General features: G+C 46.4%; 6 protein-coding genes across 6 annotated transcripts; 4 read left to right on the top strand and 2 right to left on the bottom strand.

Moving 5' to 3' along the window:
* Positions 1-499: 499 nt before the first annotated feature.
* Positions 500-3,071, top strand: F5891DRAFT_312643 (uncharacterized protein). The gene is made up of 14 exons (XM_041371305.1): positions 500-1,069; positions 1,126-1,173; positions 1,234-1,303; positions 1,355-1,610; positions 1,714-1,738; positions 1,843-1,931; positions 1,985-2,068; positions 2,117-2,158; positions 2,210-2,230; positions 2,277-2,527; positions 2,579-2,602; positions 2,679-2,758; positions 2,808-2,896; positions 2,955-3,071. The coding sequence occupies exons 1-13, from the start codon at positions 945-947 to the stop codon at positions 2,824-2,826; spliced, it is 1,134 nt and encodes a 377-aa protein (XP_041225927.1). The 5' UTR covers positions 500-944; the 3' UTR covers positions 2,827-2,896; positions 2,955-3,071.
* A 3,166-nt stretch (positions 3,072-6,237) lies between these two features.
* Positions 6,238-6,892, top strand: F5891DRAFT_1033731 (uncharacterized protein). Its single transcript, XM_041361715.1, has 3 exons — positions 6,238-6,350; positions 6,402-6,498; positions 6,553-6,892. Exons 1-3 carry the CDS (start codon positions 6,270-6,272, stop codon positions 6,696-6,698), a joined length of 324 nt encoding a protein of 107 aa, XP_041225926.1. The 5' UTR covers positions 6,238-6,269; the 3' UTR covers positions 6,699-6,892.
* A 542-nt stretch (positions 6,893-7,434) lies between these two features.
* On the bottom strand, positions 7,435-9,913 carry F5891DRAFT_1033729 (uncharacterized protein). Its single transcript, XM_041361714.1, has 6 exons — positions 9,521-9,913; positions 9,375-9,461; positions 9,205-9,283; positions 8,424-9,149; positions 7,892-8,358; positions 7,435-7,828 (listed from the first exon to the last, which is right to left on the bottom strand). Exons 1-6 carry the CDS (start codon positions 9,697-9,699, stop codon positions 7,708-7,710), a joined length of 1,659 nt encoding a protein of 552 aa, XP_041225925.1. The 5' UTR covers positions 9,700-9,913; the 3' UTR covers positions 7,435-7,707.
* F5891DRAFT_1033726 (uncharacterized protein) lies at positions 9,914-11,507 on the bottom strand. The gene is made up of 4 exons (XM_041361713.1): positions 11,162-11,507; positions 10,852-11,110; positions 10,347-10,798; positions 9,914-10,296 (listed from the first exon to the last, which is right to left on the bottom strand). The coding sequence occupies exons 1-3, from the start codon at positions 11,482-11,484 to the stop codon at positions 10,397-10,399; spliced, it is 984 nt and encodes a 327-aa protein (XP_041225924.1). The 5' UTR covers positions 11,485-11,507; the 3' UTR covers positions 9,914-10,296; positions 10,347-10,396.
* A 1,537-nt stretch (positions 11,508-13,044) lies between these two features.
* F5891DRAFT_312395 (uncharacterized protein) lies at positions 13,045-15,188 on the top strand. Its single transcript, XM_041371304.1, has 10 exons — positions 13,045-13,302; positions 13,365-13,397; positions 13,448-13,467; positions 13,520-13,534; positions 13,588-13,602; positions 14,072-14,108; positions 14,168-14,302; positions 14,359-14,590; positions 14,645-14,702; positions 14,758-15,188. Exons 1-10 carry the CDS (start codon positions 13,230-13,232, stop codon positions 14,956-14,958), a joined length of 819 nt encoding a protein of 272 aa, XP_041225923.1. The 5' UTR covers positions 13,045-13,229; the 3' UTR covers positions 14,959-15,188.
* Positions 15,189-19,460: 4,272 nt separating this feature from the next.
* On the top strand, positions 19,461-20,624 carry F5891DRAFT_312150 (uncharacterized protein). The gene is made up of 5 exons (XM_041371303.1): positions 19,461-19,635; positions 19,693-19,902; positions 19,957-20,145; positions 20,198-20,294; positions 20,351-20,624. Exons 1-5 carry the CDS (start codon positions 19,612-19,614, stop codon positions 20,479-20,481), a joined length of 651 nt encoding a protein of 216 aa, XP_041225922.1. The 5' UTR covers positions 19,461-19,611; the 3' UTR covers positions 20,482-20,624.
* Positions 20,625-20,904: the final 280 nt, after the last annotated feature.

Raw genomic sequence — 20,904 nt, 5'->3', positions numbered from 1 at the left:
AGTGCAAGGATCGCGGTGATGGGCCATAACGCAATGCGGACTGGCTGTGTTCGAGGCAGCAGGACAAGAAAAGCTGTGACGAAGTAACATGCGACTGGTGGAAGGACACGAGAAGCGAAGGACTCGGTTGTGAGTAGTACCCTAGTTGTGGGGAGACGCAGGACGTCCAGCAAGGGCAGCATTGTGACCGTTGGTCGATGGAGTATGCGGGCGTCTGGACTCTGAAGTCGAGGTTCAAACGTTGATAAGGTTCAATATATCAGTGATGCGAACCGAAAAGCCCCCGCCTCAATTTGTGAATCAAATTATCATATGAGGTGCCATGCAGTCCATGTACATGTGTATGCGATTGGTCGGTTAGCAAAGACTGGATATTAATGATGTCAGTTGGACAGCGTAGGGGTTGTTGTCACTAGCTTTCTTGCAAAAAGATAGGACTCATCGGATGTCAATGAGCGTGGCAGAAATTGATGATGGGTTAATTACGGCAACGAAAAACAATTGCAAAGGAAAAACAGATTGGTCATCTTCTCATCGGACATCTTGCTAGATTCTTTGCACTCTTGTTGAAATCTTCAATTCGTCGAGCATGCTATACGCTACGAATTTTCTATGTCCTACTCCGTAGGCTAGGACGCATGTGTATTTGCCTCGACCATGATACCTCCTCTACTAGAATCTGACTTCAAGAAGAGTTGCGCCCTGCAATATGTTCGAGCGGCCTGCCTACGATCCATACACTCCAGACAGATATCCACCGGCCTGGTGACCGACCACATATTACGCTTGCAGTACCAGTGGACATTGCATCTCCGCAGCATCCATTGCACCTGACGCCACCTTCACACCCCAATTCCAGAAACGACTTTAGCATAGGGACTGTAGATGATATTCCAGTTTCAAATGCCAGCTTTGACAGTGGACCACCTCAAATCGTCCTAGAAATGAACACAACAGGCGAGCCGCAATTTGTATTCTCGGGACACGCCGCTGCGCTATCCGAGCGCATCATCAAACTAGTACCAATCATACCGACCGACGTCAAACGCTATCATAGAAACATGAAAATGTAAGACGGTCACTCATTCTTAGAGGGATATTGACGTAGCGACACTGCCACGGAAGGCAATGGGCTGAACCGAATCGCTTCGTCCTCACTCCTAAAGACAACAAGTATGTGGAGTATGTACACGTTCACCAACAGTTTCTGTATCCCATAATACATGTATCTAGGGAGGTGCAACGTGGGTGGCGCGACTTTGTGCACCCGGAAGGTCCCAGAGTTTATTATCACCACGAGACAGTTAGCACGTGTCCCTAGATTGACTTTCCAAAATGCTCATACACTTTATAGAGAGTTTTTACGGATGCAGACATGCGCCTAGGCAAGATGGAATCGAAGCGTCTCCTGGGGATGGCTAAAGCCCTCAAGGATTATGCAAAGAGTCAATCAGACGTACAGGCCAGGATCGGTGATGGAACGGAATTGGTGCTCGAGCTTTACAACGAAAAAGGTCGTACTAGCATCATCGAGTCTTGTGGCTACTATTTTGTCGATCACGTGAAGAGGGTGATATTTTGGGCCCATTCATATACTTGCGAACCACATGGTGAGATCCTGTTCAACGTCAAGACTCAAGGTAGCCAATAGACTCAGTCATATAAGTGGGTGGTTCACTACTATTTGGATGGCCCTTAAACACCTGCTTTTAGTGTATTCATTGGAATCGCAATACTGGCCAGTACTCTCCAAGGGATCGGTACGCTCTGTGAGCAAATATTTTCGATCAAATTTACTGACTCGCACGTAATAGCGTGTTGGCGACGCTGACAGTCTTCTAGGTATCACTGCGAGCTTTATCCTCACAACCGATACCTTCCGAGACAAGTCTTTGAAGAGCTGAGGGAAATCATTGTTCATGCAAACGCAGGCAGGCTATGTGATTGCAACTTAATGAAGAACGGAATCTTACGATTATCATAGCAACCACCACCTCGGATACATCACTGGCCCCTTTTGATGGCAATGAACTAGCGAAGATTCTGGATCTAATAGACCGTATTGAGGGTTAGACTTGCTCCGTGTGTTTTAGACCCAACCTAAATGCTGAACCAGGCAGCATCGATAAAATGCATGCTTATTCTGTATTTGTTGTAGGCGAGTTTTTTTTCCATGAATGACAACGGTATATTGATCTACTCTTTACAGCTCGGTTCATGAGATTGTTCAGTACGGATTTATCTTTCGATTCACGAAAAATACTGACAACGCCTAGCCAAAGTCAAATACACAAACTTCTGCGGACAACCTGCCTGGGGCGTTGACGCCGAAAGATCCATCTATTACAAAGAGGGCCACGAGCGCGAAACACTCATCTTCAGGCTCTTAAACCTAATCCTTTGGTGTGGGCCACGTAAACACTATAAGCGTATAAGGAGAGTATGGGTGGACGAGATCATCAATGCCCCGCGCTGGAAAGACTTTATCATCCAACTAGATAACGAGTGGCTGGGATTCACGCTCTATGTAAGTGCTTGATACATATTGAGTGCAATTGAAGACTTAGCGTCGCTGGAGTCCACTGTTATGCTGGCTGTTGATGTTAGTTTCCTTGCGGTGCCTGGCATCATCGATCCCTCCTTACAGACATCGCTCGTTATCGCGGTATACATGTCAGCTCTTTGCTCTGCAAGTTCGCTTTTGGTTGCTGTGCTACTTGTCGACCAAAGCAAAGACTATCGGACTGCCGAGGACGGGGTATGCGATCTTTTTTTAGTTCAACGAGCCTCCTTAATCACACATGCAGGCTTTATACATGTCCCTGATGGCCGCAATTCCTGGAATTGAAAACTTAGCATTGATGCATAGCTTGCCGTATGCACTCCTTGTATGGGCGTATGTCCTAATTACCCGGCGTATCAATCCCAGAGTTCTGACCTTAGTATCTCGTCAGGATGGTATTCTTCGGCCTCGCATCGTCTATCCTCATTTTCGATACCAATGACGTTGTAACGCTCGCGACGATGATCCCTGGATGGACAATAGTCTTGATACTCACGTTGTGGCCTACGATGTGGCCTACGATGAGCACTTTTGTCGGATGGCTACTGAAGTTTGCGAAATCCTTGCCCCATCAGCCAGGGCGCGTCGTCAAATACCTGCGTAGCTTAAGATACCCAGAATTGGACCAGGTAGTATTCATTGGCTGAACCGGCGATCGAGTTGCGTAACGATATACACATCCGGAGTGTGTACTATGCTTCCTTACTCTTGCACCGCCGATGTATTATATATTTGCACAATGGTTTGTTTGGTAGGCTTACAGGATAAGTCGAGAGTAAATACTAGTACAAGCGTCCCGATCACCTTCGGACGTTTCCTATCGTCAATTACAGTAATAGATGCTTGTATACTACGTTCGCCGTCGTGTTTTCCTCATTCTCTGTTGGAAACAGCGCCCGAGTGTCTCAGCGACATCGCACTCTCGAAAGTGCGGTGTGTAGTTTCTGAGAGGAAACTGTTTGCGATTGTTGAACGTTGACTGTCCAGCTGCACTGTTAGATATAACATGATGTCATGTGATAAGGCGCGTGCCTTGATCAAGCTCGCGGTCATCGATGGGCGTGATGTGGCAAGCGATGTCGACGTCGTGTTAGAGTCATAGGGGTATGGTCATAGCACGAGACGTTGCATCATTTTAAAATCCCGCCATGCCGCAACGGATTTTCACGGCACCAAGGATAACACTTGACGCGCCTTGAACTTGTGTGTGCAGCGGACTTCCAATCCGTAATGTCGGCAACCTGTGACGCACTGTGACGAATGCACGAACACTAGGTGACTAGAGGTGAGGTGCTCAGTCATGCTGTAGTAACACAACTGATCAACTTTTTTCTATATAAAAATTTGGACCATGTTATTGAGATGGTAATCTATCTACCAATTACTATCTGATATTTGTTTTGTGTTGTGGATCGAGAGCAATACGTGAGACCGTCAAAAAGCACGAACACTCGGGTACATCTAGTAGCCGGAATGGACAATATTTGTAATCATAGCACGGAGTCCAAGGACCGGTAACATAGTATTAGCGAGTTGTAGTATATATAAACTGTACAATTATTTACATTCGATTCAGTCCGATTAATATTCTCAACATCTACATTCAAAATTTACTACCTACAAACTACACGTTGCAACAGGGATTGCCGGTGGTACGTGAGCAGAGGACAGGAGGTGCAGGCAGAGGGGTGCCAGGGGTCTTGGCGTACATAGACATGGTTGTACGGACATCATCCATTCATCCATAGCAGCTGTTGCAGTAGCAGCAGGCTCCCTCGTCTCCCGTCCTCTCCTGAGCACAAGGTAGAGCCAGGTCCAACGTCGATGCATCGATGAACAATGGATAAGACACTTTGATGATCAGCATGTTATTTTCACCCACCTAGTGTCATCCTCATTGGCCCATCGAAGTAAAGTGATTTTTTTTGTTTCCTCTCTTACTAAGTGGCCCTTGGGATCAATTACTGCACGTCATGACGCGTCGTGAGCATACGAAAATGTTTGAGCAATGTAGAATTCAAAACTGTTTTTATTGTTCTGACAATTTAAACGTTCACTGCTGAAATGAGGTATAATAGCACCACCGCACGATTCGCAAGTCGGAAAGACACTTCCATTATTCTCCGCAAGAAATCGAAGTCCGTACTACATATATATAACAGATTGGTCGACGTTATGAAGAATGACATGATGAATGAGAGCACCTGCGTAAATGAGGATATCGCCGGGTAGTATCAGGGCAGATGTGTCGGTGTTATGAGTGTCTGATATGCATATGGTGCGGATGGGACGTGGTAGTTGTTGGATATAGCTCCGCGAGAGGCTGGTATTCAACTTGAACAGCTGCCATGGGCTAGGAGCCTTGCGATTGAAATATTGATGATTGTATCTAGGTTGGCCAGACACACTCAACGGTTCGAAAAGGTTCAATTCATACAAGAGCGACGCTGAGCTGGCTTAGTAAGCGAGATGCGCTTTGAAATTTGAAACTCAGTGTTGATCAAATGCTTAATGTACCACACTCACAAACAGGCGACCCTCTGTTTTCAGGGCGTAGCTATACTCAGGAACACAAAATATTCGGCTTGTCGAAGGTGCAGGCCGATCTGTATAGGTTTAAAATAGCAGATGGAGTTTACCACAGCAAGATTTCAAACCTGACCGACACTGGTACAGTGGTATGTATGGTATACTCCTATCATAATCAAGCAATGTATCAAATAGCAAGTATAATTTTTCCTTCGAAGATAAGTACAGGTTCTCTCTAGCTAGGCTCACGGCCAGTATGACTTACATCTGGGCCACGACGACGTAGTAATATACAAAGGGGTGGTGATATACTCGATATATCGTTGGCTCGGTAGTCACTCATTAAAGGTACCGACGCCGAATCATGATCACACGGGGACAATTGGTAAGTGTGCTGCATATCAAACTGCAGTCTTTCAAATTTTTGGGCTTGCCACCTTTACCGGTATTTTTACATTCTAATCCTACCACCCACGTCCTATGACAGGACAACGAGGGCGCACTACACGGGATTGTCGCACAGCTTCCGTGGCCCGGGACATCCTTCCCGCCATACCCGTGTTCCATGACAGGAAAGCTACCATTCTTCTACAAAGAATGTTTTATATAGGTATCATGTGACTTATCAAACAGTGCCTCGCTCCGTTATTCTATTTTATAAAGGTTGCATCTCCCTGCTCTCACTATGAGCATCAGTCTCCCTTCACTCTTCTGTTTCACGCCATGGCTTCATTCTATTCTACTCAGGTACGCTTTCAAAACTTAGGAATCCTTGCCGTATGACTCAATTACGCCGCCCTTTCCAGCCATATGCGATTACTGACCTAAGAGCATTTGAACCCCTCCCCGAAGCCCTTCATTCCACGTCCCTTGTAATGAGGGTGCTCTGTTTTTTGGCACTCGGACGCCCAGATATTGATGATCATTGGAAGTCGCTGCAATCAGAACAAGCCTTCGAAACCATTAGGAGCAGGTTGTGCTCCATCTTGACCAGCACTTTCACCACAGTAAGTTATACAACTCCGCACCCGTCGCGAACTGAAGCCGACGCTGACATGCTCTCATGAAGGCAAATGTCCTCCTCGCTATAAGCGGTGTTTTTGTCAGCACGGGCTCTCCTGTGTCTTACTTCGACTATACATCGCCCGTTCCCTATTGTCTGCTCTTTATATCGCTTATGCTCGCCATGATCGCGATGTTGACGTCTGGCTCGAGCATGATACGTTGGCTGCACGCCGATCGGCACTGGACTCAAGAAGTAAGTCTGATTCTCGCCATACTCATTACCCCGGCTGACCTGTATAATTAGCAACTCAGGCAGGGCGGCTACTTCGCCTTGTCCTACCTGTTGTCGATAGTCACGCCTATATTCATCGTCGCTTTGTCCCTACATTGTTTCATATTTGGTGAGTTGTTCCGTCAATTGAGGCTTTCTCTGGTCCCTCATGCGTTCTACCCAGCGATGTTGATAGCAGGCTTTTCTTCTCAAAGCATGATCTGCCGCGCCGTCACTGCGCTCTGGATGATCACATACGCTGTTAACATTGGGACAATATTGATGGAGGCTATGTGGAAGTTTGCGACAAGCCTCAATCACGCTGCTTAGCTAGTCTCCAGTTCGCTCCTTGTTTCGCCCGCGGTTTGTATATGTTGTACATAACCTCCCTGATGTGTCGAAGTGATTAGGCTGTAAGACATTATGTTGTCTTCAGATAGAATAATAATAGCTCCACTTTCCGAATCTCTTGACCCAAGAATACCCCATGGCCAGTGGGGGACTGTCTTTGTTGTAGATCTTGATACGCACATGAAAAAAACTCGACAGAAAGCAATCACAAAACCAAAAGTCAAGAAGGTGAAGTCTACAATGGTCAAAGAACTTGAAATGTCTCTGACCCCAATAATTACCTTTATCGACTTCCTCTCAAAAATTCACTGAGAAAAAGTGGTACGCCTACGACTGGTACAATTGAAACTGTAAATGAAGTAAACCTTGTTCACTTCCGAATCGATGAATCAATGTCCTTTTCATCTTTTGCAGCTTCCCCATCGAACATCAACAATTCCGCCGGGTCCGAAGTTTATATTTCGGTAATATGATTCATGAAGAGGGCACGTCGTTCTTAATCTTGCTCGAGAGCACGGGGAGAGATATTCTTGTGGCTGTAATGTAGCCTGTGTATGGTGCGGAGAAACGTATGTACAGATATATATGCACCATGACTTTCCTGCTACTCACGCTATAGCTCGTCCAGACGCATGGTGGGATTTCGGTGAAGATAGCAATTGCAATATTGTTGGTCCATTGTTTGCCATATTTGCGAGAAGTCACGTGATCTCCATCGCACCATGATAAAAAAGGTCCCTGAAATTTCTCCAAAAAACAAAAATTAAAGAACAAAAAGCATCAGGTACTAAAACGAAAGCAAAAGTAAAAGCAACCAAAAATACCACTCCAAAAACATTAACGATCGTGACTGCATGATATCATGGCCCGGGCCTAAGTAATCCCAACCCTCTACGTCCAAAGCCCAGATCGGTCGCACCACTTCTATCCAACACTTACATGACATGACCCCTACGTGGGTAGGTCAAAGCGGCGTTGACTCGGTATTCTACGACGACGGCCAAGTCTCAGAGCACTCCTTGAGTTCTTCTTCTACAGCTTTCCGACCTGCAGAAGTAAGAACGGGTATTCCAGAACTGATATCTTTCTCGAAATACTGGGGTATAAATCTGCATTTTTTGAGTCCGTTTGATGAGTGGTCAATTCAGCAAGAGAAAAAGAAAGAAACTCACTGAACACCCTTCCTCTTCCTCTCACCTGCCTCATCCCTCTGCTTCTGCTCGATCGCAAGTTTTGCCTTCGTAGCCTCCCCATACTCCTTTGCAAGTAGCCTCGTCGTCACACCATCCCACAACTTCCTGCTCTCATTCGGAAGTTGCCTTTCTAGCGGGCGAACCTTCTTCGGGACCACGAAGAGCGTTGAGAGATCTACAAGCGTCGCGTATTCCGTCTCTGATAACGAAGGGGTCGAGAAACTTGACGTCGATGGGGATGATGCTGCTGAAGATGTGGATGGAGCAGGGGGAGATGCAGCAGTCCGCCGCCACCGTATATGATTCCGCCAGCATCCGTCAAAGACAGCTACGACCCGAGCTGTGGGGACGTGTTTCACTTTCGTCCATTCTACGTGTTCTGTAGATCCTTCGTTGTACGTATGAATCACCCCCTCGACTAGAAAGTGTGCGCGGCCTAGCCATGACTTGTCCCATCGTCAACACTTGTCCCATCATGATCCCCTATTACCGGGGGGGAAGAGAAACGCACCTCTTCTTTATACTCAATCACAGCCCGATATGCCACGCCCTTCGCGCCCACACAAGTAACGATGGTGCTGTCCCCCACAGTGATATAAAAGCTCCCCCTCAAGATCCCATTTACATTAGCCACCGGGTGCGTGATGTGGTACTTCTCCCCCGTGCCCGGTCCCGATGTAAGATTGATGTAGATGCCCTTGTTGAACGACCCTGGGGCGACGCGCACAGCTGTACCGCTCACTTTTGCGCTGATCTGGTCGATGCCTGCCATCTCCACCCCACGCGAGGGACATGAGGCATAGTATGCGCTTACGGGGGGGTGGTGCGATACTTGTTCTGTTACGTATATGACCCGGATATGGCCCTTGTCTTTGTCCTTGTCCTCGTTCCTTCCACTCCCGCTTCCATTAAGAGGAGACAACGAGAGTTTGGAAAGACCGGCATCGCCCAGAGATGTAGGAGCTGTACTTAGGGTCGGAGATGTCTTGCCTTTGGAGGCAGAAGTGAGGCTGAGGCCACTACGCGTGCTCTTTGAACTCTTGCCGCTGCGATTGCTCTTCACGCTCACTGTCTCGCTTCCTTGTGCTAGGGTTACCTGGGAAGGGGGGACACTTGTATGGACGCGGAGGATGGGGGGTTGAGTGGGATCAGAACTGTAGGAAACCGGGGGGACGTCCCAATGACCGCGGAAGTGCTCGCCTAGAACGCTGTTGTAGGGTTTGCAGACTTTGCCGTGCTGTGTGAAAAATCAGTGGGAAGGTGGTGTTAGGGGGTGAGCAGGTTAGACGTACGACAAATTTAAGGTCCTTTGTGAATATGAAACGCACGACTGCCAAGATGCGCTCGAAGGGATCATTGGAATCATTGATACTAAATTAGCACGCCCATCAGCATAAATAGCGAATACCCACAGGTGCCCACAAAGGGAAATAGCAGAGCAAGAAGAAGTACTAATACTCACGCAGCGAACAGGTCAGGTCTGTCGAGATAATGCCAATATTCAAGATTTGGAAGAGGCTCTAGAAGACTTGCAGGTAATGACAGTCGCCTGACAGGGACCAACGATTAAATCAGTGGCAGGTTTCATGCAGAGAGAAAGTAACGGACATAGCAGCGATATCCTTGACCCCCAGACACTTCTTGACGAGCTGAACGATCATGCTCAGTTTTCCGCCTTCGCCTACGTCGCCTGAGTCAGGGAGGGAGATGGTTGGGCCCGGGGCTTCTGAATCATCGTCTTCTAGGACTTCGCCGGAGGGTATCTTGACGATTGCTTCGTCAGCCATTGTTGACAATGATCTTCTTGATCTTGATTATTGTTCTTGAGTGTTGTAGATGGGAATGAGAGGAGAGAAAAAGATAGAAAAAGTAAAGGGATTATGTGAAATTGTCACGTTATGTAGTTGGACAAGTACTGGTGTTGGAGCTCGATGAGAGAAGGAAACACGTGCGTGCGTTGGATGATATTACTGTATGGGCGCTTATTTACAGGATAACCCTCAGATCCTCAAGTACTCAATTCGCAATTCGCAAATCCAGCATGCGCAAAAGGATAAAGGTAGTAACCATACAAGGAATGTAGCAACGCCTCCATGCAACCCTCATTCGGAACGTGATTCATTGCGAGCACGGAACGCCGCTTCTAGGGTAATGGGTATTGGCTAGAAGGTCTCTGGCTAGTGCCATCACTGGAAAGAAGCATCACCATAACCATGCCGATACTCGTCTCAGCTGATGCCTGTTTACATCGTGGGTAACAGAGGGCACCGGGTATCCTCGATCACATGTTCCGGGGAGTCCTACCTTATTCGACTCGCCAAGAAGCAGCTGATACCGGGTTGAGGAAGGTCGGATCTTACACTCTAGTGATGTATCTAATTTACCTGGAATCACCGTATCAGCTGAATAAAAATACCACAGGAACGAGACTCACCGACAGTACAAAGCACAGGGTAGACTGCGCATCAAATATGATCGTGACACTCAAGGACCCACAGGGGTAAAAAACAACCCCTTCAAAGACTCTATCGCCAACCTTGCGCTCATCCTCAACTTCCCCTCCTCACCACCCTCAGCATCAGCAAACCCAAGCCCCATCTTCAGCGCCGCCCTTTGTACCGCCTCATCTGCTCTCCCGGCATCTCCTTCCCTCTTCTTTCTTGCCCACCACCTTACCGCGCGTTCGCGCAGCTCGGGGTTGCGCATGACAGCAGCACGTGTGTATTTCAAGAGATGTGCGCGGGGGATAGAACGCTCGAGGTGTGCGAGAGCTGGGGCGAGGGACATGCTGGGTGGTCCTGGGTGCTGTACCTCTGGGAGAAACTGAGTAAGGATTGGAAGGAGGAGGAATAGGACTTGGCGTGTGAATTGGATATTGTCGTGCCACTGTGCACACCGAGTTGGACTGTGAGTGATGCCTGGAAGTGAAAGACACATACCATAAAGACTCGGGTTCCGTCTTTGGGGAGTGGAGCTGCGCTGAGGGAAGCTAGGACGTAGCATTCTGCGAAGGCTGCGCATATTAACACGCCTAAAACATACCCCCTCCATCTATCTCTCCGATTTGGGCTGGAAGTAAGTAAGAGCAACACTGCAGCAGTTCGGACATAGGCGAGAAGGATGCCTGCGAATACAGAGAGGGCATAGTCAGCCGCAGAGGTGCATGGAGCGCATGTCTGCAGTGCCCTTTGACCAAACCTATAAGTGGTCATGAATGTGCAATCCATGAGAAATAAGGAAGGAGCGCACCGAACAAACCATCCCCTCGATTCATCTGTCTTGAGGCGACTTAGTAACAGTTCGAGATCGGGTGGCATTTGCGCGGGCACTGCAAGTCCATCATCTCCTGCTCCTGCTGCAAACCCAGCTTCTGATAATAACAGATTACGAATATGTTCAAGGGGGAGAGTGAGAGGGATATGTAGGCGGGAGAAGAGGTTTTGTGGAGGTTGGATTAGAGCGTATAGGGAGTATAATGAATGGAGAAGTACGATGCTGCTGCGTTTATGTATATAGAACCATCCCAAAAGTATGAGGAGGGACGTGAAGAAAAGTGTTTCAATGGGGCTCATTACAAGACAAGCTTGGAACACAGCATTCGTTGCAAACAAACAAAGTCTAGATCGTTTCGGCCTCACCCGTACCCTCAGGCCATTTTCGTACTGGATCGACATTTTGATTGACTTATCGAACGTGCTGGACAACTGCTACAGGAAAGCCGAGCGCTGAAGAATGCGCACAATGATTTAGGCAGACTCTCTGTTCGTCACTTCTACAGCAAAGCAACATTTACCATATCATAATGTGCCACAACCCAGCTGTACATCAAATAGCGCAAATGCTCACTATCTTGTGGCATTTGTCACATCGCCGGTTAGAATTCATAGTATTACAGGAATGAGAATATACAATGTGGTGAGTTATTATTAGTGTACGCCACTTTGATGGAATCATGCGCTATGCTGATTCCGAATATCGTGCAATTGATGGATCTTACTAGGATGCTGTTCAAGGATGGTACTCCTTCAAAGTGGCGCGCACAACTGCACACACGACGACTAATTCCTGGAGTGAATATTTGGGTGGAATGAGGAAAGTAGCGCATGGGATTAAACGGTGAACGTTGAGGGTTGTGCATTTGCAGCTCGGGGGTGAGTTGACTACGACTTTGTGGCAGTTACTTCATTTTCTCACATCTATGCTGGCTTGCCAACTTCCTATGGCATAAGCCTGGATCTCTTTTCTCCCTGTGCTTTCTCATTCCTGTTCGTAACCTAGGGATGGTGTTATATTCTCCGCGCAAAACTACGGATCTTGAATCAGGTCGTGACAATTGATGAAAATCAAGTATGGTGCGCCTTGTATCATTTCCGTACTTATGATTTGATGTAATATGAATAGCCAATGACTGAGTGGAGGGCTAGAGGATGAGGAGGTTGTCCATGCTTAGGAAACGCAGGAGCAGGGCATTGAAAGGTGTGCTTGGATGGGTTGTTCAGGTGAGTTATCTGTCTACTTCGTCTGGACCTTTTTTACATTCTGACAAAAGCCCACCTCATTGAACGGCCTCGGAGGTGCTATTACATTCAGGCCTGCGAAGTAGAGATCGTTGATGCCCATCGAACACCATTGGGATAGTAAGCTTTTTCCAAGATCACATCACACCAAGGCCATTGTTAGACGAAGTTGTGGATCCAGCGTAGAGGGGTGTGCCTTGGCAGCTGTGTGGCCGAGGTGAGTAATTGTACAATCTAGTACCCTGAGATTGAGGCTCGTTGAACAGGCTTTACGACATCAGCCAGTGCAGTTTGAAGAACAACAAGGCAGGTTTCATGCGGTCACAACAGCACACCTGAGTTGTCTTTTTCCATGTCCTCTCAACGCTATCTTAATCTAGAGATGGTATGGTATCCGAATTCACCAGATATCAATCTTATATTCTCAATTACGGTGTATCCGGCTGTGCAAACTGACACCTGTCATCACAGCAGGCCGAATGGTGTGTCTCTGGCTGTGAAAACCGATGCTTGTCATCACTGCGCCAACACCACGTTGCAAATTGAAGATTATGCACTTACCATTTTTGGCAGCCCTGAGACATAAGTCCGATCATCAAGGCAGAGAAGCAAGAAGGTGCGTATGTATGTTGTAGTTCTTCAATCTCTTGCGGTGTTCAAGTATTCCACCCTCACGACTGCTTCACGACCAACAATTATGTTGAGAGCGATCCAGCACTGGATGATAGTATAACTAGCAGGAATACCATCGTCACAGGTCCACCAGGTCCACCTCTCACCCACACCCATTTTCTACCAATATGGCCATAGTCTCAGATGATCCCATTTGGTGGCCGATCGTCAATTCATATCGTTTGGGTAGCTATTTTGTAGGTTCGTGGAGAGCAGTCGGATGTTGAAGCCGACTCAATCTAACCTGGGCTGTGGTTTTGCAGTTGCCGCTTTTGTTGCAGTGATATATGATTGGGGTGAGCATGATAACATCAAAGGACTGCTGATATCTTACATGTATTTTTAGCACTTACATTTGGACAAGAGGTATGTCGATGGTATGACTGGAGCAGCCATCTCGCTGAGAATGGCTTCATAGGTGGAACTGATCTGGGTAAGTAGAGTCTGGTGTCAGGGAAGCACACGTGAAAATACACTTGATTTCAGAGACAACGCTGGTCGGTAATGACAGTTCTGTATCTCGGTGTATGTAGCTTGTTGCGGTTGCCATGCTGTGCTGACTTGAAAGTATGCTAGGTGCGCTACCTTGGTATCTTATCTGCTACGTATGTTCGGAAGGCTACACAATCGGTGTTGTACTAATCGACTATTTCTCATTATCAGCCTGTACATGCTGAGTATGTCTCCTTAGTGTATTCACCATCTTCACATCTTCTGACCAACGGCATTCAGGCAATGTTCCGACCATCTTGTTGACAGATACAGTGAGTCTTCTGTACAGATGCCTGGTACTATTCCCCTACAATTAACCGTGTTGCCCTGTAGCAGTGGGTGTGGTTCTTTACTAACTCGTTGGTTCACTAATGACTGCCATGCTATACTGCCACAGATGTGAGTCTGTTTGGAGTGTGTGCTACCCGAGGCTGGTCACTCACTGGATTCGTCAGGCTTTACTGTATACATCGTACAGAGTTGGACGGTCATCGTGGTATTTGCGATGCTGTGGGGTGAGCTTTGCAGTTGCGAGTCCTTAGTGATATTCACTTCACTGAAAAAATGCTTCAAGTCATCATCATCGCTCGGTTGTATGCCATGTATCAAGGATCCAGAAAGATCCTGATATTTCTCATTTTCACCTTCCTCGCCGACAACATTTTCGACGCAGTAGTCGCCATAATGTCAACAATGTATACTTCAGGGGGTACGTTCCATTGTGGTTGAAAACGAACGTGCATGGGCCTTATCGACGGATACCAGAGGAACTAATTCTCTTGGGCACTTATCAGTGCCAGATTAACTATGTGGAAGATACCATATTGCTAAATTCCATTACTTGGATACTCGCCACTGTGTGGGAGGTCCTCGCGCTATGCCTCGCAGTCTGGATTGCGGTAGAACACTTCCGTGAACTGCGACAACATTCAGCAGGGGGGATTATCGAGGACTGTTTCACGGTGTTAATGAAAACTCATCTGGTTTACTTTGCGAGGTAAACTCATATTGTGGTTGTTCCTTTTTTTCATTGATGAGTCGGACGTGTTAGCTTTGTTGCTGTTGCTTGCTTCCATCTCATTATTGAGTTCTCTCCAACATTCTTAACGGTATGTCGATCTTTCACTTGCCTATGTACGCTACCACAATCTATCGTTTCTATAGGACATTGCCCTGGACACTCAGATTATTTTTGGTTTTGTTCAGATTTTGACAAATGTGCAAATGTTTGTACCAGGACCGCGCCTGATCATTGGCGTTCGGGAATACCACGCTAAGCTCGTTGCCGATGCCGACGCTGCGACTGGCATGGCCTCAATCGCTTTCCAGGAGCGTGTGCATATATCGACTGGCAGTGGTGTGTAATGCTCGGTGAAGTTAATGGCTACCTCGTACTTGAAAAGAGCAGGGGATTTTGTTTCTATTTATTACCACTTTCTTGCAGTATTGATCTAAGTTATTTGGTGTTCCGAAGTAGATTTCAAGGAGACATACAAAGTTTTTGTCGTAGTGTTTCAAGTTAGTTAGGTAATTTGCTATATGTGCTGAGTCTGATGACAATGTTTAAACCAATATACTGGATAGTTCTACTTGCACTGGCTGTCTACGTGCACTTGCACCAACCACTGGTCCCTTTTTTCTTCATGTGATGGCAAACGAGCGCGGCGGCGCGAGTGCTTCGTGTGGCTGTGATTTTAAGGTTTTTGGCTTACGCAACTGGAGCGAGTCTTCGGCATTCTGCGAACGCACTTCCAACATTTAAACGTTGACCCCGTTCTGTGACTTACCGTTGCCCAGACGTATCAGGTTGTTTTTGGAATTTTCAATTTTAGTGTGAGATACTTTTACGCCGTTTGACCGTCACGTGACGTCCGGATTCGGCCGGATTTCTGGAACCCTTCTGCTTTTGGGCAGGCAAGTCTTTGCGTGCTGCTTTGCATTCTTTCTAACCAAACATTAGTTTATTATTCTAGATCTACTATTAAGTCATCTGTCGTTCCAAGGATGCAGGTCAATAATAGTGAAGACAAGAACTTCAAGGACAGATATTATACACGCCATAAAGGCATTTATAACGAGCAAGAGGGTCACAAGGAGTCTGATAGGTAAGAATCTCAGTCTCTGGAAACAGAACTCTTTATTAACAAAACATGTACCTGATAGGTAAGACTACGTTGTGTCAGCATATGTTTACGATAAGGTATGGTATAGGTACTCACATCTCAGTCTCTGGAAACAGAACTAAGATGCTCATCTGCATGGGCGCTAGACTTTATACTGTGAGTGTTTTTCTCGCTATATTAGAATGAAACTTGATACATGTGCAGCTTCGGGCCCGATGTCAGCTCTCCCTCGTGCCTGCCCCTTCTTCCCTTGTGCTTGCACTCTCTATTTGACATCTCATGCCTTGCCATCGGCTCTCTTGGTCTTCTTCAACTCGAACGATTCAGACAACAACAAGCCATTCAACAAATCCTAGTGGGTGAAACCAAGATAAAGACTGTTGTAAGTCTTTCCTGCTGTACTGCACTGCAAACAGGCCTTCGACAGCATGTTTTTCAGCTCCCAAGGATGATCATAAAGTGAGACAGACAGCACGAGAGTAGTGTTGAGAGGCGCATCGGACACGTTGGATTAGGTGCAAGCACATCGTTTCTTGGACATTTGCTCATCATCAGCTGAATGTCATATCAAAAGGTCTCAGATTAATTTTCATTCATTCCTGCTCTACCTGCACATAAAAACAGTCTCTCGTAGAATTAGGCATCTCAGTCTTCCTCCCAGATACTGAGATGTAAGTGCTATTACCTTCGTATAATGTACCAGCTACTAACAAAGACTTAGTACATATTTGTTCTAGGTACTTATAGCACCTGGAGTCTTCCTCCCAGATACTGAGATTACATATTTGTTCTAGCTCTCATCTCAGCCACGTGACCCTGTCTAAGAAACCTACAAGTAGAGATAGATGTTTAAGTGTGTCAGCTCTTGGGCCAGGTGAAATTGATGCATGCATGGTTGTGACAGGCCTGTGACACTGTAACAAATTCTAAACAACTTTGGATTTTAGTTAATGATCAACATATGAGTGTCTGTCTACGTGCGTACAGGCTCTATAGTGCTGTATTCACTTCTCACCAAATTTGCAGTGCTTGTCAAGTTGTCCTCTGTCCATACTACTAGTATGCATCTTTCCTGTAGCATCTGCCTCATGCTGACAATCACTAGTGCTGCTGTGGTCCAGTCCTGAACCATGGTTCAAACTGGACTTTTGGTCCAGTTCTCCTGTGATTTGGTCCATGGTCCAGGTGTCAGCCAGAACTGGACCATAATACAGTTCTCAGTTCTGGCATTGGGCGAACAGTTTGACTTTGGTTCGGACCGGTCCCAAACTGTTCTGAACCACAAACCGAAAGAAGCTTGCCACATTGTTGAAGCATGCTTTGATACTTCCTTTGATGATCCACTTCGGCCTCAGGGATTCTCAAGCTTCAAGATTTACTTATTTCCATCAAATGCAGAGGCCCATTGACAAGGTAAGTCATGATATGCACTGTTCAAACTGACGAATCAGACCACACATCTTATTGTGCAACTCCTCCTGCAAGCCCATCATCCCACTCTCACGAAACCACCACCTCCACCCCTAAAATCAATGCACCAACAAAGACAAAGGCAACCAAAACCACTGAGTTTGAGGTGTTAGGTGAGTGACTTCTTCATCTTCAATTATCTTGCACCCATTTTCTCATGCTTGCTCTCTCGTACCTGTCCTCTTGTGCCCGTTCTCTCATGCTAACTCTCTCCCACCTGTTCTCTCATGCCACGCCCCATCTTTCATGCCCTCCTACTTCTTGATATTGAGACCATCGACTGCGGCACCACAACAAGTCCTACCTATGTTTTTTTTTTGCTCATTGTAAATAAATTTGGTTCGGTTCACATTCAAACCTGAAAATGACCAGACCTGACCATTCTGAACCATTTGCCAAGGTCCAGTTTGAGGTTCGTCAAGTCTGGTAGAACCGGACCTAGGTCCAGTTCTTGGTTCTCGCTCGACCCTCTGTGAACCAGACCGAACCGGACCACAGCAGCACTAACAATCACAACCTGCATTCAGTCTTCCCAAGTTGATAGAGGAAGCCTCGTCCATCCATGCACACACACACTGATCCATGGCACAACCATTCAAGACTCACAGACATTTCACCACCCCCACACACACATGCACACAAACTAGCTTCAAAGTTCTGTCTCTTAGGACTAGCACTGTCCTCCTCATAGATTTGTTTGTTTGTCATGGATTCACACGCAGCTGGTGGGACTCGACAAGATAATTTGATTTGTTTGGCAAATCATTCGTCGAAAGGAACTCGAAACATAGATTGCATTGGCCAGCAATGAGAAAGAATGCAAAAGCAGCACACAAAGACTTGCCCACCCCCAAAAGCAGAAGGGTTCCAGAAATCCGGCCGAATCCGGACGTCACGTGACGGTCAAACGGCATAAAAGTATCTCACACTAAAATTGAAAATTCCAAAAACAACCTGATACGTCTGGGCAACGGTAGTGACTACCACAATCCTTTAACTTTTATTTTATGTTGTATCGATATCTCGAAAGAAGCCAGTCACTATTCATTCATTCAACATAAATTGACATGTTGACATGCTGAGTCGGTTCTGCTGATTACTTCTATGACTCCTGATCTTTCTGAGCTGGGGTGGGTGAATTTTGAGGTGCTGGTGTGCGGTCCCATTGATCTGGTCATAGTGCGAGAATTTAATGGGCATCTACTTCATTAGTTGTGAGCAATGTACTTGTACTTCTGTATCCTTCTAACCTTGTGCGCACTCACTGCGTAGGATCGACTCGGAATAGGCGCTCGGACTCGGAGCAACTTTAGATCTAGGGAATCCCTCATGCGGCGCTCTGCTTACATCCAACTGTATGGAGACTCGCTGTCAAGTCCATTGTGATTCATTACAGTCATACATGTGCGTATATACACGTATCTATCGTGGGCCAAGAGAAAAGTGTTTCAATGGGGCTCATTACAAGACAAGCTTGGAGCACGACATTCGTCGCAAACAACAAAAGTCTAGACCGTTTCGGCTTCACCCGTGTCATACCCGATGTGTTCATCCAGAGCGACACTATTTTCGTACTGGAACGGCATTTTGATTGACTTGCTGAACAACTGGTACAGCAAAGCTGAGCGCTTCAACGCCGAAGGATGTGCCCAATGATTTTGATTTATTTTAGGAAGGCTCTCTCTCGCTGTGCGCCACTTCTACAGCAAAGCAACATTTACTATATGTATAGTTCTTTTTTTGAACAATGCGCTGCTGTGACTCGAGAAAAGCTCTGCTGATGACTCGACCTTACATAAAAAAACGTAACATCTTTGAGCGGCAGCTGCGCTGATGGTAATATGATATGAATATTACAATTGCTCGGACTGGGAGGATTAGTATTTAGTAGTTTAGTGATTAAGGAGGCCGTGGCGGTGAATGTGCCACAAGGGTGATCATGATGCATCGATGAAACTTTGAACAAAGTTTCCCTGTTATCCCCACTCCAATGCTTGACGCCCATTTCACAGGAGAAAGTCTTGACTAGCTATATAATATCAACCATAAATGAGAATACTCATATATGACGATGGGGACACGATTTTACTACAAGCTCATGCTGCGACATCGTTATTGATTGCCTCAAATTTATACTGCTATGAATGCGATTATGGTAGGAGTAATTTATATACTTCCAAAGTTCTCACGCGCTACAACTTTATCAAGGGGGCGATGCAAACTTGATGCAAACCCACCTAAACACATTAATCATGCCCGCGCGTCTCATAGACAGGAGTCTAGTAATCACTTCAAGCTCAACTGCCCTTACTAGCGGCTTAGCTGCTTACCGGTGCTGTGTTCCCCCTTCCATTATATATAATATGTGTTAGCATCTCCTTGTCAGTATGGGAAGCCTATCTACATCTACACTGTCCTCAACGCCATGGTTCCGTCCTATTCCGCTAAGGTATCCTCCAAAAACATGGGAATGCTTTCGTGCTATGACTGAACCTGGCCTTTACAGCTTTATGTGACTACTGACAAAACAGCACTCGCCGAAGAACAACCCCTCCCCGAAGCCCTCCGTCGCACGTCCCTTTCAACGAGGGTACTCTGTTTTTTGGCACTTGGACGCCCAGACTTTGATGATCATTGGAAGTCGCTGCAATCAGACCAAGCGTTCGAAACCATTAGGAGCAGGTCATGCTCTATTCTGGCCAGCACTATCACCACAGTAAGCTGTCTAACTCCATGCGAGCTCAAGCCCATATTGACATACTCCAAAAAGGCAACTGTCCTCCTCGCTACAAGTGTTGTTTTCGTCAGTACGGCCTCTCCTGTGTCATACTTTGACTACACGTCACCCGCTCCCTATTGTCTGCTATTTATATCGCTCATGCTCGCCATGATGGCGATATTGACATCCGGTTCAAGCATGATACGCTGGCTACACACTGATAGGCAGTGGACTCAAGAAGTAAGTTCATTCTTGTCATACTGGCTACACAACCTGACCTATATATGGTTAGCAACTCAAGCTGGGCGGCTACTTCGTCTTTTCCTACCTGTTATCAATAGTCACGCCCATATTCTTCGTCGCCTGGTCCCTACATTGTTTTATCTTTGGTGAGCTGTTCCATCAATCGAGGCTCCCTCTGGTTCCTCATGTATTTCACCCCAAGCGATGTTGATAGCGGGCTTTTGCTCCCACAGCACGATCTACCTCATAGTAACTGCACTCTGGCTTGTTATGTACGTCGTTAATATTGGAACGATATTGATGCAATCTATGTGGAAGTATACGGCATTGTGATTTCAATGGGCCATGCTCGATATCGTTTATATCTTCCATTTTCTACTTTGCTCCTTCTCTTTGTCTTATTCGTGCTTTGTCTATGTTATATATAATCTTTCTGATGTGGCGCGCACCTGCAAGGCGTGCTCAAAATGTAGTTGAGTAAATATGTGCAGTCTATGGCTTTCAGTTGTACCAATATTTTAAGAGCGCCTTAAGCCTTATCGAATCATATAAGTCTACGAGTCACTACATCCAACATTTTACGTTGTCGATGCCACCCTAGCCAAATCCCAGCTGAACCAGCAGCACCAAATCTTTACGAAGTCTATCAGATTTTTGATGACTGAGCTTTGCAAGATATATACTGCAACGCAACGGAATGCAAGTCCTGCTGTATCGTAAAGGAAAGACATCAGGACGTGTTGATAAGGACGTGAA

Source organism: Suillus fuscotomentosus, assembly GCF_016647785.1.
Source record: "Suillus fuscotomentosus strain FC203 chromosome Unknown F5891scaffold_27, whole genome shotgun sequence".
Classification (NCBI taxonomy): Eukaryota; Fungi; Basidiomycota; class Agaricomycetes; order Boletales; family Suillaceae; genus Suillus; species Suillus fuscotomentosus.
Note: the sequence above shows the minus strand (reverse complement) of the source record. Positions and strands in the feature narration are given on the sequence as shown.

Excerpts from the sequence above, each read along its gene's own strand:
- F5891DRAFT_312643 (XM_041371305.1), top strand. The coding sequence starts at position 945 with ATGAACACAACAGGCGAGCCGCAATTTGTATTCTCGGGACACGCCGCT. Across the intron at positions 1,174-1,233 it reads CTCACTCCTAAAGACAACAA|GGAGGTGCAACGTGGGTGGC; the intron begins GTATGTGGAGTA and ends ACATGTATCTAG. Across the intron at positions 1,304-1,354 it reads TTTATTATCACCACGAGACA|AGAGTTTTTACGGATGCAGA; the intron begins GTTAGCACGTGT and ends TACACTTTATAG.
- F5891DRAFT_1033731 (XM_041361715.1), top strand. The coding sequence starts at position 6,270 with ATGCTCGCCATGATCGCGATGTTGACGTCTGGCTCGAGCATGATACGT. Across the intron at positions 6,351-6,401 it reads ATCGGCACTGGACTCAAGAA|CAACTCAGGCAGGGCGGCTA; the intron begins GTAAGTCTGATT and ends CTGTATAATTAG. Across the intron at positions 6,499-6,552 it reads CCTACATTGTTTCATATTTG|CGATGTTGATAGCAGGCTTT; the intron begins GTGAGTTGTTCC and ends CGTTCTACCCAG.
- F5891DRAFT_1033729 (XM_041361714.1), bottom strand. The coding sequence starts at position 9,699 with ATGGCTGACGAAGCAATCGTCAAGATACCCTCCGGCGAAGTCCTAGAA. Across the intron at positions 9,462-9,520 it reads GTCAAGGATATCGCTGCTAT|GCGACTGTCATTACCTGCAA; the intron begins GTCCGTTACTTT and ends GGTCCCTGTCAG. Across the intron at positions 8,359-8,423 it reads TGATTGAGTATAAAGAAGAG|TCATGGCTAGGCCGCGCACA; the intron begins GTGCGTTTCTCT and ends CGATGGGACAAG.
- F5891DRAFT_1033726 (XM_041361713.1), bottom strand. The coding sequence starts at position 11,484 with ATGAGCCCCATTGAAACACTTTTCTTCACGTCCCTCCTCATACTTTTG. Across the intron at positions 11,111-11,161 it reads TCGAGGGGATGGTTTGTTCG|GTTTGGTCAAAGGGCACTGC; the intron begins GTGCGCTCCTTC and ends GACCACTTATAG. Across the intron at positions 10,799-10,851 it reads ACGGAACCCGAGTCTTTATG|TGGCACGACAATATCCAATT; the intron begins GTATGTGTCTTT and ends CGGTGTGCACAG.
- F5891DRAFT_312395 (XM_041371304.1), top strand. The coding sequence starts at position 13,230 with ATGGCCATAGTCTCAGATGATCCCATTTGGTGGCCGATCGTCAATTCA. Across the intron at positions 14,109-14,167 it reads GGTATTTGCGATGCTGTGGG|TCATCATCATCGCTCGGTTG; the intron begins GTGAGCTTTGCA and ends AAATGCTTCAAG. Across the intron at positions 14,591-14,644 it reads CATCTGGTTTACTTTGCGAG|CTTTGTTGCTGTTGCTTGCT; the intron begins GTAAACTCATAT and ends CGGACGTGTTAG.
- F5891DRAFT_312150 (XM_041371303.1), top strand. The coding sequence starts at position 19,612 with ATGGTTCCGTCCTATTCCGCTAAG. Across the intron at positions 19,636-19,692 it reads TTCCGTCCTATTCCGCTAAG|CTTTATGTGACTACTGACAA; the intron begins GTATCCTCCAAA and ends TGGCCTTTACAG. Across the intron at positions 20,295-20,350 it reads CCTACATTGTTTTATCTTTG|CGATGTTGATAGCGGGCTTT; the intron begins GTGAGCTGTTCC and ends TTTCACCCCAAG.